We start from the raw sequence: 15,831 nt of genomic DNA, 5'->3' as shown, positions 1-15,831 counted from the left end.
ACAAAGGCTGGTCGGGCTTCGCATGTCCACACTCTAACATTAGGGAAACGCAATTCTCATTGAAAACAAACAAATAAACAAACATAAGGAACCATGATCTTGGAATTCATGATTTTCACCGCAAAAGAAACATCCCTCCCAATCGAAAGCAAAAAGACATCGCCACAGGGGACTGCATGAAAAGTGCTAAATGCTGGAAACATGGTCTGCGGGTTATGAAAAAGTTCAGACTCTAAACCCTGGCAAAACAGGGAGGCCCACAGCACACTCACCCCCCAGAGGTCACTGTGCTGTCTTGCCACCCTTTAACCATGCAAGTGTACCAAACGAGGGGCTAGTTGTGCCTAAAGTTCTTTGCATCAAGAGACAGCTAAGACATCATGGAGACCTCAGAACAACCTCGTGGCATTAGAAAATGCTTAAGAAACACAAAAATCAAAATACTTTCTTCTAAAATACATCGTGTTGCAGGCCTTCCCAACAGATCCGCAGGGCATGGCTGGAGAAGGTCTGGAGGTGGGAATGAGGCCAGGGCAGGGGGGTGGTCTCTGGGAATAAAGATCACCCCTGGAGGGAAAGGGGAAGATTTGCTAAGATTTATGAAGATGAATGGACAGGGGCACCTCGGTGGCCTGGGTGATTAAGCGTCTGACTTGGTTTTGACTCAGATCATGACCTCAGGGTCATGAGATCAAGCCCCTCACTGGGTTCTGAGCTCAGCATGGAGTCTGCTTGGGCCTCTCTCCGTCCCTCCCGCCCCTCCCCCTGCTTGTATGCTCTCTCTCTCTCCCTCTAAAATAAATAAGCCTTAGACAAAACAAAAGGACTGATGGACAGGCCGACAACCAGGATGAAAAGGAAACGGAGTGAAAAGTCTGTGGCTCCAGAGAGACCCTCGGGTAACTTCTAAGCATGACTTCGGGCCAAGCCTCCCACCTGGGAGGTACAGGCTTCGTTCCCAGATTATTTTAAGGGAAGCATTGTAAGAATGAGTGAAAGAGGGCTCCAGCCAGGACTAGCAGGAAGGTGAAGCATTCAGCTCATATGATGCAAGGACGTGCCAAGGGACACCGAGGCAGAAGGAGAGGACATTAATCCCCTCTATGAGAATAAATGTGGGTTCTAGAATGTTCCTGTTTGCTGTGTGATGTCCCCGCCCCCTACCTGCAGCCTCTGCCAGGAACCTGGAGTGCCCATCACTAGGAAACCTCGCAGCTTCATGAAGAATAATGCATCCTTATCTACTCTGCAGGTTGACCCCGTGTCTCGGCATATGCACGGAGCAGACCTGCTGGGGGCACTCATCTTCTCCAGGATTCAAAAGCCCGCTCCCATCGTGGCCACCCCGGGGGCTGGTCCCTGCCTCTGCCCACTCCAATGAGGAAGGATGCTGGAGAATACACAGTATACTTCCCAGGTTGACCATGCTCCACTCCGAGCCACCAGAAGAAGAGCCATGGTCAAGGAGCCGCCTGGCCCCCGAGAAGTGAGGTTTGGGGACTTTTACTAGCGTTATACGGTTGCGCAGACACATGCCAAGAGAGAAGGCCAGTTGAGACCCCAGAACCTGGGGACAAAGGCTCATTCCCGTCCACACATAATGACAACTCCTTGCAAAGGGATTAAATTGCTCTAAGATAAATTTAACACGCATGGCTTCGTACACACGCAGTCTCCACAAGTGTCCTAGCACACGGACAGTGACTCCTCCCTGCTGTCCTGTGAGTCTGACTTATGCGAATGTCACCTATTGTCCCTTCCCCATACACTCTCCAGATTCTCGCAGTGCCCTGGCGCACGCACGCGTTTTCTCACGAAGCGATCCCGATGATGCCCCAGATTCCAACGCTGAAGAGAGAACAGACACCAGTTGGCAAGCACAAGCCTCTTGGGACTAAAACCACAAAAGCTTTCCCGCCTCCGGCGGTTGAAGTAACTTCGGGGTCTCACCTTGACTTCTACGGGAAGCTTCACTTTTCACCTCAACGCTCTCCCTGCTAAAACCACCGACTTGAAGGATCGTAGGGCATGCAGGAAACTTCTACAGAGAATCACGCGTCCATCTAGCGGATGCGCTGGTCCTGAGAGCCACCCTCTGCCTACCTTTTCCGAGACTTTGTCCTGTGCTGGTGGCCCCGCGCCCGGCAGGGTCGGGGGAGGGGGCGCCCGCCGCTTCTTCAAGTCCGACCTCACAGATACCCCTGAGATGTTGCTGAGCGACAGGGATGGGCCCAACGTGACGGAGCGGGAGTTCACTGATGGGGAGTTGGGCGTCGTCAGGCAGCCCTGCAAGGAGAGAGACAGACAGAAAAGCTCATCAGTGCAAGGTGACTTCTCTGGGGGCCGATGCTCCAGCCTGACCCCAACTGCCGAACCGCCCCTCCAAGCCTCTGATGTCATTGCCACCAATGGGCTCGGATGGTCTGTGTTCTCACTTCCCCTCCAGCTGAAGCCGCTGCTGCAAGGTTTATTTTTGTCACCATGAGGGAACGGTGGATCCTTGCCACCTCTAAGCACACGTACCAGCTGGAACTGGCTACTGCTCCTGACCAAAGTGTAGGTATGAACGTGCCTCCTGAAACCTCAGCCCGTCATAGGAACAAGGTCTTAGGTGCTGAAGAGTGGAAGGGAGAGTCAAGAGGAACATGGGTGCTGGAGAAGAAGCCTGTCTTTAGGGGTGCTGATGACGCTGACCGTACCTCTGGTCACTCGGTGACCTCTCTCGCTGCCACCTGTTCTGGGGTCATTGGGGACAGACACTCACACACCTTAGGAGTGCCCGCTGAAGGAGCTCATGGGGGGAGCTTTCATATGAATGATGGGTTCTCTGTAGTTAAATATGTAGGGGGCATCTGGTTGGCTTAGTCGCTGGAGCATGTGACCCTTGATCACAAGGTTGTGAGTTCAAGCCCCATGCTGGGCATAGAGCTTACTTAAAAAATAAAAATTAAAACAAGGAAACCCATCACATTCAGCAGCAGCCCAGTGTTTCCTGCACTCAGCCTCCAGTCCTATTCTGTTCTGCGAGCATATTATCATTAGGTTCCCCAAGAACATCTTCGAGACTCAGATTTCCTTGTCCATAAATATTAAAGGCAAAGCAAACACCAAGATTGCTTTTGGTGCAAGTATGTGCTTTCTCAGAGATGCCAAGCACCAGAGGAATCCAGTGCCTTGTTCATGAAATGCACCATTCCCAAAGGAATGGGTGGGGGAGTCTACAGGAAACAGGGATCTACAGGAAACAGCCCAACACCCAGAAAATCTGTTGATGCCTATTTAGGCTTCCGCAGCAAAATGTAAAAAAAAAAAAAAAGTATAAATGTTTGCCCCAGTCCTTGCATTATGCATACAGTGGACTTGTTACCGAGCAAAAAGCCAAAGCAGCACGAACTCTGAAATATCGTCTCTTATCTTACATCTACCTCCGTATGAACTATGGGGCCCCAAGGAGACAGAACTTCCATTTACTTAATAATGCAACATGCACATAAAATGACGTCAGTGAAGCAAAGCAGAGGACGATCTTGAAGTTTGGAGCTGGGGCCGTGCTTCCGGGGACGGCTGGCTGGCTCGCCAGTGAAAGGGGACTGCGAGCATTGTTCTGAAGGTTTGTTAAAGCTTATGAAATATAATGGAGAACGAGACACTATGCTGCATGGTTATCTCTGAAGCAGGCATGGCCCTGTTCGGCATCCCGCAAACATGACATTCTGGACCATGCATTTCACAACCCTGTTGCTAATTGCTCTGTTCACTCCACCCTGTCTAGACTCAGAACATCAATTCCTCTTGTCCTCAGTCCTCACCACAACTATGTGTGCCTGACTGATCACTCCACACTGCTATGAATTCACCTCTGTCCTCTCCATGCCCTGAGCGTTTTGTGGCTCTGCGCAGACTATTCCCTTAAAAGTACTTTACGGGTCATCCATTGTATACTGATTTCGGGCTTTAATCCTATAATCCTACTGCCATTAATAGTACTCTGACATCTCAGTGAGGCCCTGAACATGGTTCTCCTGGTAGAGCACCCCCCCATGCACACACGGGCAGTGGATCTTACAGTAGGAATGTTCCCATCTTTAGAACAAGAAAATTCCATTGACTTCAAATTGTTGTCAGCATCTAGCATATTTCTGTTATGTTAGAGGTGGTTTCCATCTGCTCTGATACATATTTTTGGGAAGAATGTCCTCTTAAAGGCCAGGTAAGATGATCTTAGAGAGAGCCAGCAGCCCAGAGCATACCTCATCCCAAGCCCTTGCAAGCCGTGGTGTCTGCTACCCCCGACATGGGACTTCTCATGATCCGTTATCTGTGTTGTTGGAACACCACTCAATTTTGATACGACAGGTTTATTTAGTACTGGTCTGCTCCATCTGGGCCAAATAGATCTCTCCCAACACCCCACTATTCCCACTCACAGGCAGGCAAATCTCAGGGTCCACTAGACCAGGGTCCAACAGCACTGCTCAAGAATTCTGCCATTCAGTTGTGTTTCCCAACCTTCAACCCACGGGTGGCCAAAATATTCAAAACATTTTGACTGGCCAGAAGATATCTGTGAGTCAATTTTTTTTCTCCCCCTTTTTACCTTTTGATTCCCTTCATCCATTTCTCCACCCTCCCCACCCTCCACTTCTGGTAACCACTAGCCTTTTTTTTCTTCTTAGATTGCACGACAAGAGAGATCACACAGTATTTTCTTTCTTTACCTACCTGACTTATTTCACTCACGTAATGCCCTCAAGATCCAGCCATTTTGTCACAAGTAGAAGATTTCATTCTTTTTCATGGCTGAATAATATTCCATTATGCATATGTAAAATATATATTATATACACACACGTACAGTTTCTTTCTACACGTGTCTGTAGGTTATTATGTTTCTATACCTCCACTATTGTAAGTAATGTTGCAGTGAACACTTAGGAATAAGTGCATCTTTTCTCAGTGTTTTCATTTTCTTTGGATAAATACCCAGAAGTGGAATTGCTCTATCTTCCGATAGTCCTGGTTTTACTTTTTGGAGGAACTCTTTTCCATACTGTTTTCTGCAGTGGCTGCACCAATTTACATTCCCATCAACAGTGCATGAGTGTTTCCTTTTTTTCCATCCTGAAACTTGTTATTTCTTTTCTCTCTGATTATATTTATTCTACTGGGTGTGAGGTGGTACCTCATTGTGGTTTGGATTTGCAGTTCCCTGATCATGAGTGATGTTAAGCATCTGTTTACCTTTTGGCCATCTATATGTCTTTTTTTGGAAAAAAAAAAAAAGCCTATTCAGATCGGCCCACTATTTAACTGGATTGTTTGGGTTTTTTTTGCTACTGAATTGTTGGAGTTCTTTATATACATTGGATATTAACCCCTTATCAGGTAAATGATTTGCAAATATCTTCTCCCATTCAGTAGATTAATTCCTTTGCTGCGCAGAAGCCTTCCAGTATGATGTAGTCCCACTTGTTTGTTTTGAAACAAACATCACCAAGACCAATGCTAAGGAGCTTACTACTTATGTTTTCTTGTGGGAATTTTATAGTCCCAGGTCGTACATTCAAATCTTTAATCCATTTTGAGTTAGTTTTTGTGTAATGGTAAAAGTTAGTGGTCCAGTTTTCCTAACACCATTTATCAAAGAGAGCATCCTGCCCATTGTACATCCTTGGCTCCCCGGGAAAAAGGAACTGACCATACATGCATGGGTTTATTTCTGGGCTCCTTATTCTGTGTCATGCATCTATGTACCTGTTTTTATGCCATCATTATACTGTACTAATTACTATGGCTTTGTAATACAGTTTGAAGTCAAAGACAGGAATACCTCCAGGTTTGTTGTTCTTTCTCAAGATTTCTCTGGTTATTCAGGGTCTTTTCTAGTTCTCTACAAATTTTATGATTATTTATTCTATTTCTTGAAAAATGGAATTGGAGTCTTTTTTTTTTTTTTTAAGATTATTTATTTATTTGTCAGAGAGAGAGAGATGACAAGCAGGCAGAGAGAGGAGGAAGCAGGCTCCTTGCTGAGCAGAGAGCCCGAGATGCAAGCTCGATCCCAGGACCCTGGGATCATGACCTGAGCTGAAGGCAGCGGCTTAACCCACTGAGCCACCCAGGTGCCCCATGGGATTGGAGTCTTAATAGAGATTGCACTGAATCTGCATGGACTTCTTGTAATCCATGAGGATGGAATATCTTTTCCTTTATTTGTGTCTTCTTCAGTTTCTTTTATTAATCTCTTAAAACTTTCAACATACAGGTCTTTCACCTTCTTGGTTAAATTATTCCTTGCTATTTTATTCTTTTTGAGGCAATTGTTAAATGGGATTGTTTTCTTAATTTCTTTTCATGATAGTTTTTATTAGTGTGTAGAAGCACCACTGATTTCTATATATTGATTCTATATGCTGCAACTTTATTGAATTTATTTGTCCTTACATTTTTTTTGATGGTATCTTTACGGTTTTCTCTGTATAATATCATGTCATCTGCAAATAGTGACAGTTCTACTTCTTCCTTTCCAATTAGGATGCTTTTTCTTTCTCTTTCTTGCCAAACTGCAGTGGCTGGGACTTTCAATATACTGTGTTGAATGAAAGTATTAAGGGGGACATCCTGCTCTTGTACCTGATCTTAAAAGAAAGACTTTCAGCTTTTCACCATTGAGTATGATGATCACAGATGCAAAAAATCTCCACAAAACATCAACAAGCTGAGTTCAACAATACATTAACAGGAACACACACCATGATCAAGTGGGATTTATTCCAGGGAAGCAAGAATGGTTCAACACCGGCAAATCAGTCAATGCGATACTACCAGATCAACAAAATGAAGGGTAAAAGTCACAGGATCATCTCAGTAGACCCAGAAAAGGCATCTGATATAAGTCAACTTCCATTTACGATAAAAACTCTCAACAAAGTGGGTACAAAGGGAACATACCTCAACATAATAAAAGCCGTAGATGGCAAGCCCACAGCTCTGTGGGGGTTAACTCTTACCTTCCTTCTTTTTCCACTTCTGGAATCTGTATATAGAATATAGAAAACAATCTATGGAAGAACTTGGGAGGAAAACACTATTAAGTCGCATATCCTTTAAAATGCTGACTCATCAGTATTAAATAAAAGGGAAAACCAAGATAATCCATATAGCTCAGAATCGGTAAAGCCTGGCCCATGTCTTATTCCAGTTTGGGGGCTTTTCTCCTGCTACAAAGTAGCAAAGTTTTATAAGGGACAGACCATGGCTTTCCAGCAAGGGATCTGGTTTCCTGTTCTGATCCAAATGGGTCAATAACTTTTTTTTTTTTTTAAACATCAAGTACTTTTCTGTAGGGGAATGAGTTATGCCCTTCCCTAATGGTTGGCACTGAAATCCATATTTTGGCTATTACTATCTTATTTTTCAGGAAGTTTTTCTCCTGTGACTTCAGCCCGATAAATCATTAAGGGAAAAGCCATGGATAATGGAGAGAGAAAGGAACAAGGTGAACACATCCTTCATATCCACACTTCATGAGACTTCAAACAGAGGGGAGTAAGCTTGGCCAGACTGGCTGCTGCCAGCTGGAGGGAAGTCAGATCGGAGACAAGGCTAAACTCTTGGATTCACAACACCACTGATACACACTTACTGCACTCTGTGTAAAATGATCACTTGATCCTATCTCCCACACATATCTGGGAGAAGAAGAAAAGGAGAAGGAAACTCATAATTCTAGCATCTGAGTGTCCACTCAAAATGAGGTCAACGCTGTGACAATGGATTTTGCCATAGAGCTCTTAATTTCAAGGAAAGAATCGTTATCACTGTTTCTGCTGGCAATGCATTCCTCATCTCAGCATGGTCTCCTTATGTTTGACTGTCACTGTGACCCTGGGGTGCTACACTGCTGGCTGGGACAACAGCATCTGCACACATTCCAATCAGTGGCCAGAACACCCCACTGCCCCAGGCTCAGTGGGGAGCTCAGTCACAGAGCACCCATGAGCTACCGGGTGGCGGATGGATGCCCTTGATGTGGCCCTCAAAATGAGTTTACCCCTCACCCATCAGGATGGTAATGCAGCCCTAGCCCCGCACCATACAGCAGAGGGCACCCCCAGCTGTCCCGGACCAAGGGCTCCCACGTAATCCTGACGGATGCTCTGGGAGGGCTGGGTTTCCTTACAATCACTGTGGGGTCCACAGCACTTGCGTCTTCACTTGATTGACCAGAGGTCAGTACTATGCAAGACACCAATTATGTCCAAGGTAAGCACTGCTCTTTTCCACTGAGCTCAGACTGTCACGGTTTGCCTTCCTTCGCTTACGTTCTTACCCCCATCTGCATAAAGCCTGTATACAAACACAGCCTGGTGCACGCCTGAGGAGGGAATCGTCCATCCATGTGAACAGGACTCAGTGAACTCTGGCCAGAATGTGCTTCTAGGCAAGAAAGACAAATGGGTCAACTGGTCATTGACATCTTTCTGTTGAAGATAAACTGGTGGAGTGCCTGGGTGGCTCAGTCGGTTAGGCATCTGCTTTGGGCTCAGGTCATGATCCTGGGGTCCTGGGGTCGAGCTCCACATTGAGCTTCTTACTCGGCAGTGTGTGGGGGGATGTCTGCTTCTGTCTCTCCCTCTGCTCCTCTCCCCTGCTGCTCATGCTCTCTCTTTCTCAAATAAATAAAATACTTAAAAAAAAAGACAAATTGGTTTAAAAAAATAAGGATGAATAGTCATTTCTGTTCCCATTTCTCAAAACTATCCTTTCTGGCAAACATGACTAAATCTTGTGAGAACAACTGTGTAATTCCATCTACTGAAAGTCTAAAGTCAGAGTAGATCCTTTGACGTGGCTAGTGAGGCATTCAGGTACGGCTGTCGTTCACAGATTAAGGGAAGCGTTTTGGTTACAGTGGGTGTAGTTAAAATAGCTGTTGGCAATCCTACTGGCTCATGCTCTTCTAAATTGGATCAGACACTTTCAGGACGGTGCCATCTTGGAGTTTTGATGGTGAGAAGAGCTGAAGCCCAAGAACAACTCAGGACAGTCCAGCTGCCTGGTGCTGGGATTAAATCCGGTCCTGGAGCCCAGCTGCATCCCCTCTCCTTACACCATGCTGCCCCCTCCTGAAAGGCTTGACTATCACCTTTCTCCCTTTCTAATGCCGTGTCCAAGAATCAAGTGGGAGAGACGATGCAGTCAGACTTGCTGTCCCCACCACCTCTCCTTCCAGTCCTGGGTTTGGCAGAATCCAGGGCAGGATTACGTGCCGCAAACCAGATGGGACAGACAGACCCTGCCGTCCTGCCCACACTCAGGGGACCGGCCTGGCAGAGCAGGCCAGACATGTTCTGGTGAGGGAGGAGAGGATATTCTCATTCCCATTCCAGGATGGTCCTGGGCAATGGGTGGGACAAAGTTCCCTTCCCAGGAAGGTGTTCCATTTGCTTTCTCTTAACTTCAGGGCAGGACCATCCTGATAGACATGCCCATAGCTGAACCCCAGAGCCCAAGGAAAGTGGGTGCTGGCTTCTGGTACCTGGGACTCTGGAGCTGGTTTGGAGTAAATGCACGCCAGGAGGGATAAAGCATGCCAACATCATGGGAACTGATCCCGTGAAGGGTGGGGGGTCGGAACTTAAGAATCCATGCTCTGTTAGGTGAGACGATGGCAACCACCCGTTTTCCTGGCCATGGTCTCCATGGGAATGCCTGAGGGGTGGCATTTCTTTAGAGGAAAAGCTGCAGAAGCTGTTTGGTCGAGATCGATATTTCCGCCCCCAAAATACGGGGCCTCACAAAAGCTCTCTGATGGTGCTAAGCGTCACAGCAATTCTGGGACATTTCTCCACAGGCAGGATCTCTTCTGAAAAGGAGCAAACCGAGGGCACCCCACTGGTAGGGTCTGATTTTCTCCTAACAACACTCAGTGAAGGCATGGGGGGTGAGCTCTGATCCTCTCAGCCATTTGTGGCAGGACCGTCTCTAGAGCGAGACCTGTTCGCAGACATGGGAATGTGCAGAGCCTGTTGATTACCTACAACAGGCGACTTCAGTAATGACCTCAGAAAGCTGGGGCTTCCTGTGAGCTTGTGAACGAGAAGGAATCAAGCCCCTGTGTAGATCAAGATGGTAACAGGAGCTTCCCACGCTCAGGAAGGCCGTGATCTTGGTGAAAAGCATGCTGCGTGGCCCAGGGGTCTTGGGAGACGAGCTCCAGACCCAGCCGGCCCATGTGAGAGTGCAGACACCACCCGGTACAGAGGCATGGCAGTTGTGCAGGAGGGAAGTCAGATGTATGCTATATGGACAGTGCAGCTGCAAGTCTGCAAAGTCAGAGGACTGGCTGCATGTGGGGCTCTGGGGAGGACCCCAGCAGAGAGTGGTGGGCAAAATTCATAGACCCACACAACATGTATGTGTGAGATGCCTGCTCAGTCTAATGTGAGATTCCAGCTCAGGAAACTCAAACCCTGTTTTGCAGGGGAACGTTCTAATTCACATAAATGATAAAGCCTGGTAACGAAGAAAGCCAAGGTCTTCCCTTTCAAGTGTGCAGGCCCGTCTCCGACCATATACATGGCGGCATGCTCTGAATGCCGGCTAGGAAGTTTAGTTTGCTCGGGTTCATCAGCAGTAAGATCTCCTGCATGGTGCCCTTACGATAATGCATGTTCCCCCAAACTGAACAAGGCCTCTCGTCTGGAGTGGCTGTTGAGCCCATGATTTGTTCCATGGGCCAAATGAGGAAAGGGAACGAGAACCCGGCGGCTGGCTGTCCGTGGTGAGCTGATCCAGGTGCAGAATGAAAAGATGCCACGCTGTGACCCACAAACAGAAGCAAGGTGAGAGCAAACCTCTTTGGGCGACATCTGTTTCTAATGCGTGTGTCACATCGGTGAGGCCCCTCTGTTAACTCCAAGGAACTGAGTCACGAGCTGGGGGAAATCAAGCAGAGGAGGTGTCTCTTCTGGCGAATGAACCTTCAAGCAAAAAAGGAGGGTGTTGTCAAGAGGCAGGAATCGCCCCGTGGTCCCACCGTGGCTTTCTGGGTTGAGCTGACTAAGCCTCCAAGGTGTTGTTCAAAATGCTCATTCCTCATTGGCACATTGCTGTCTTCATGGATCACGTTGTAGAGAGAGCGGCCACGAAATTCCATGTCCGAGGGGCGCCCGGGTGGCTCAGTTGGTTAAGTGTCCGACTCTTGATTCAGCTCAGGGTCATGAGATTAAGTCCCATGAAGGGCTCGGTGCTGGGCATGGAGCCTAATTGGGATTCTCTCTCTCCTTCTGTCCTTCCCTTCTTGTGTGCATGCACTCTCTGTCTCTCTAAAAAAGCCTGTTTTCAGTCCTTGTCGACATCTAGGAGTGGGACTCTGGGTCACAAGGCAATATTCCATACTGAACTGACTGGGGAAACCAACAAACTGTTTCCCAGGGCAGGTGTGATCTTTTGCTTTCCCACCAGCAAGGATGAGGTATCTAATTCTTCCACATCCCAAATACTAGTTATTGAAGAAAGTGTGTGTGCCTGCAAGAGCGGGGCGGGGGGTGGGGGCAGAGGGAGAAAGTCAAGCAGACTCCCTGCTGAGCGCAGAGCCGGATGCGGGTCCCATCCTGTGAGCTGGAGACCGTGGCCCCAAATCAGGAGCAGAACGCTGAGTCACATGAGCCACTCAGATGCCCCACCTCTCCCCTCCTCCCCCTTCCTCCTCTTCCTGTTAAGTCACAGCCATCTCAGTGGGTGTGAGTGGTATTTCACTGTGCTCAGACTTGCATTTCTCCAGCAAACCACCACGGTGAGTGTCCTTTCATGTGTTTCCTGCCCATCAGGCATCTGCTTTTGATGGCTGAGTTTTAAGAGCCATGGGTCAAGAATCAAGGTTAAGAGCCACTGTGCCAGTCTTCGCCCCTGACCATCACAGCACACGGCCTGGCGTAGGGGCCGGGAGAGAGCTGCAGGGCCTCAGTCGCCAGCACCTTCGGGGGCTCTGACCTCTGCGGGGGCTGGTCTTTGTACGCATGGCAACTCTGCACAAGCAGCATCTATCTGAGTGTGCAACCCCGCCCTGGGACTCCCCTCAGGAGAGCACACCTCAAGGCAAATGACGATGATTTTTCAGGGCAAACCTTCAATGGCTTTCATGTGACTGCAGTAAATCATTCGGAAGCTTTGGTATTTTACTACTCATAGTGCCCAGTGATTCTACCCTAGACCCGCTCTCAGAGGCTCTGATGCCCCAAAGGACACTCAGCTGATCCAGTGCATATTGTCATGGTGATAGGGAGGGGACCTCAGAGCATGCACGTCCTCAGGTGGCCCTTAGAGTTTGCCTGCAAAGTCCGCAGCAGGTTTCCTAAGGTTCTCCTTCATGATCCTTTGTGCCTGACCTTTAGGGCTAAGATTCTGTAGTTCTTCTGACATGCATGCTGCATTCTTCCGTGAAGACATTAACTTTGGTTGCAGGTAAAGAGAGAGACAGGAGGAAGATGGCTTCTGGGGACCTGCAAGTCCCAGAGCATGGGGGTGGCCTGCCCAGGGGCCCGGGGAAGCTGGGGAGTCAGAAGACCGGCCCAGAGAGCAGGAGCCGAAGTTGCCATCTGAAGGCAGGTAACACAGAAGGGGCATCACAGGAGACCGCAGTATCGCATGCAGCCTTCCCGCTTCAAGGGGAACCAGCCAGGAGGAACACGGAAGCACGACGACAGTTACCAGCGTGATAGCTATAGTAGATCCGGAAACCCGAGACAGATCTGCAGATAGGACTGCGATCCCGGGAGGGGTGTGATGCTCTCATCTCTGTAAGGGACCCGGGCAGCTGGCGGGTCCCAGCTCCCGGTTACAGGCGGATGGGCACGGCTTCAGTGGGCAGACTCCTTGCTCTCCAGAGCCGGGGTCACAGTGGGGAGGGCAGAGGGCGGGGCGAGGCACCAGAAGGGACAGAGGGTCAGTTTTCATCTCTCCTTGTGGGATTCTAAGGTCACCTCCACTAGCCCTACACAGAAGTATGGCAGCTCGTCGGTGCTGCCCTCTTGTCAGTCGGGGTCCCCTCCTGAGCGGCCCCCTGGAGCCCCTTTCCCCTTCATCTTCTCCGCCAGGAGCAGCTGCTGCGAGCGGTAGCCCAGCGGTTCCCCCAGCATGCGAGGTCTCCTTTTGGCCTCTCTCCTTCCTGGGCAACATCAACACCCTTGGGCTTCCTACAGCGCGTTCCAGAGTCTCGCCAGTTCCCTCCCCAGAAGTCGGCCAGCCTTCCCTCCCCAGGGGTCCTCAGGGCTTCTGGTCTGCACCTGTCTGAGATCTGCTCCCCCAGTAGCCCTTCCCTAACAGACCTGCAAGAGAACATCAAGTGAGGGAACCTTCCAGAGTCTCAGCAAGGTGGGACATGTGGGGGGATGACTCGGGCGAACCCCCAGTCCCAGTCCTGCAGAGAATCCCAGCCCCAGCCGGCCTCTGCCGAGCAATGTCCCCCAGGCATGGAGAGAGAAAGAGAGAGAGAGAGAGAGAGACAGTGTGTGTGAGAGAGTGTGTGTGAATACCCATACACACATACACCTGTACAGTAATTCAATTCTGCCACAAAAAATCTCTCAGTGTTCCCATTTTATCCCAGAAAACTCAGCCCCTATTTCTGGATCACGGTGCCATGACCCTGACACAAACCTCACCTTCCTGCGCTGGGGTTGGCTATCAGGCCCTGTACGGGGTCTCCTGGCCTGGAGAGAAGGTCCGCCTGTGGTTTATGGAGCACACACCCCACAAAAGGGCTCTTCCCACACGCTTGGCTGCTGCTTGGCTGGTCTCTCCTCCATCCTCTGTGAGTCCCTGTGAAACACCAGGGCCTGCCGCCTCTTACAATTTCCACAGACGCCACAAGCACCCGAGTTCTGAGGCCCGTGGTGGTGGGTCATCTCTGCCCAGAACACCACTATCTGGGTGTTTGCCCTGGAACCTCCTGTACCTGAGGGTCTTGGGCAGGTGTGTCCAAGCTCCTGGTTTCTGCCCAAGTCACACTGCCTTCCAGAGTCACGTGTGTGCATGTGTGTGTGTGCGTGTGTGTGTCACACTGCGAGCCAACACCTTCCCTGCTCTGGCCACAGCTTTCTCTCTCACTATATGAGCAATGGCTATGCTGGATGCTCCCTTTGCTGAAATGAGCAGAGAAAGTGATTCTTCTCATTTTTAGGGTGTTTGGGGAATTTTCTATTTCACAGATTTGAGTTATTGCCAAATGCATTTCACTTATTTTTCCAGAACGTCTGGGATTATGTACACAAATGCCATCACTTACTTCAGACCGCTCTCACATTTTTTCCCCCTTTCATTAAAAACTCTGGCAGTTGACACCCTCTAGAGAGGGACTTCCATGCATTTGTGCATGTGCGAACACACACACACACACGCACGGACACTCACACACACGTAACAGAGTACTTACCTCTTCCGCAGATCCTCAGACATGGGAGGCAGAGAAGGGGACCCCAAACGTGTTGAGACACAGAGAATGGTCACACCCCAGCTCCGCAGGGTAACCCGACCGCAGTCGCCCACCAACAGGAAAGGCACAGGGCATGCACGCATCCCACACTGAGATCAGCATCACTTGCGGACCCCAGAAATAGCTTCGCCGCGGCATTCTAGGAAGGACCCCAATACTCATAGCTGCCACAGACCATTAAAATTACACTTAACGGGTCACATTACTCTTCTATTGTGAATGTCCTGGACCCAAATGTTACGATTTCCTGGAGAACCCGCAGGGAGCAGGTGATTCTCAGTCTTCCAGGAGAAAGCGGAAATCTATCCTGGCCCTGGGACTCCCCCATGCCCTTCCCCAGGGGACCTCACAACCTGCTCGCCTGTGGCCTGTCTGTGGCTCACCTGTGGCCCATCCACGGCCGGTCCTTCCTCTGGGTGTCCAGGTGCTTTAATGATCTGTGTTCTGCACTTACGCCCGTGATCTCAGGATAAACCATGCCCCACTCAGTGGTCATGGTTTGTAACACACACACACGCACGCTACAACTAGGTTACAAAGACATAAGCAGCAGTGAAGGAAATGCTGAAACATCGTTGTGTCCGAGGGGCCAGAAGAACGTCTGGGAAGTGCTGCGGGGGCACGATATAAACCATGGGTGGACATACGTGTTCTGGAACCCCTGCCAGCTGCTGATTTAAGGTGAGGAACTGAAGCAGAAGCCGTGTTACCACAAGGTTCAGAGGGGTAGTCACATCACTTATTGGGGAAGTCCTTGGAACCACCGCCAACCCTCACACTCTCAACACGCTTGGCTCAACACGTTATAGCCCAGACATTCTTGGGGTCAGACCATCCCTACCACAGCGGGACCTCCAGGGCCTTCAGGAGGAGGCAACTGATGACCCTAACCCACGCCGCAGACCATCCCTTACGAGCATGGCTACAAAGACCTGCATGTTTCTCGAGTGCGGAGGACCCCTGCCCTAGCCCGCTGGGGGTCATCACTGTTGTGTGCCTGAGGTTCCCCAGATTCTAGTACTGTCTTCCTTGCTGGGTCCTGATCACCACAGGGGACTCAAAGGCTCCTACGACACACGTCATGTTTGCAAAGAAGCCCCCCTGGCAGACAGAGGATGCGTTTTACCCGCACGCCACTGACTCACCACATTCGTGGACTAGGCTTTCAAACTCTCCTCCTTGCTTCTCAGTAACAGATCACCGTGAATTTCGCTTTGTTGGCACCAGTTACCACGGCCGGTAGTTACAGTCACAAGATACGGAGCAACTGATTTTCTTATTTTTCTGAGTTTCTTGTATTCTCTTTGGTAGCTTTGATAATTATTTTATCTCTT

At 49.4% G+C, this 15,831-nt stretch overlaps 1 protein-coding gene across 5 annotated transcripts in view; it reads right to left on the bottom strand.

The window, feature by feature from the left end:
* COBL (cordon-bleu WH2 repeat protein) overlaps positions 1 to 15,831 on the bottom strand; it is a 261,854-nt gene that overhangs the window by 110,478 nt on the left and 135,545 nt on the right. For all 5 annotated transcript variants that reach the window (XM_059170611.1, XM_059170614.1, XM_059170613.1 and 2 more), the window contains one exon: positions 2,104 to 2,286. In XM_059170611.1, the coding sequence (XP_059026594.1) occupies positions 2,104 to 2,286 (183 nt within the window). The remainder of the gene's footprint in view (positions 1 to 2,103; positions 2,287 to 15,831) is intronic.

The sequence above is a fragment of the Mustela lutreola genome, chromosome 4 (genome assembly GCF_030435805.1).
Source record: "Mustela lutreola isolate mMusLut2 chromosome 4, mMusLut2.pri, whole genome shotgun sequence".
NCBI lineage: Eukaryota > Metazoa > Chordata > Mammalia > Carnivora > Mustelidae > Mustela > Mustela lutreola.
This window is presented reverse-complemented; position numbering and strand designations above follow the sequence as displayed.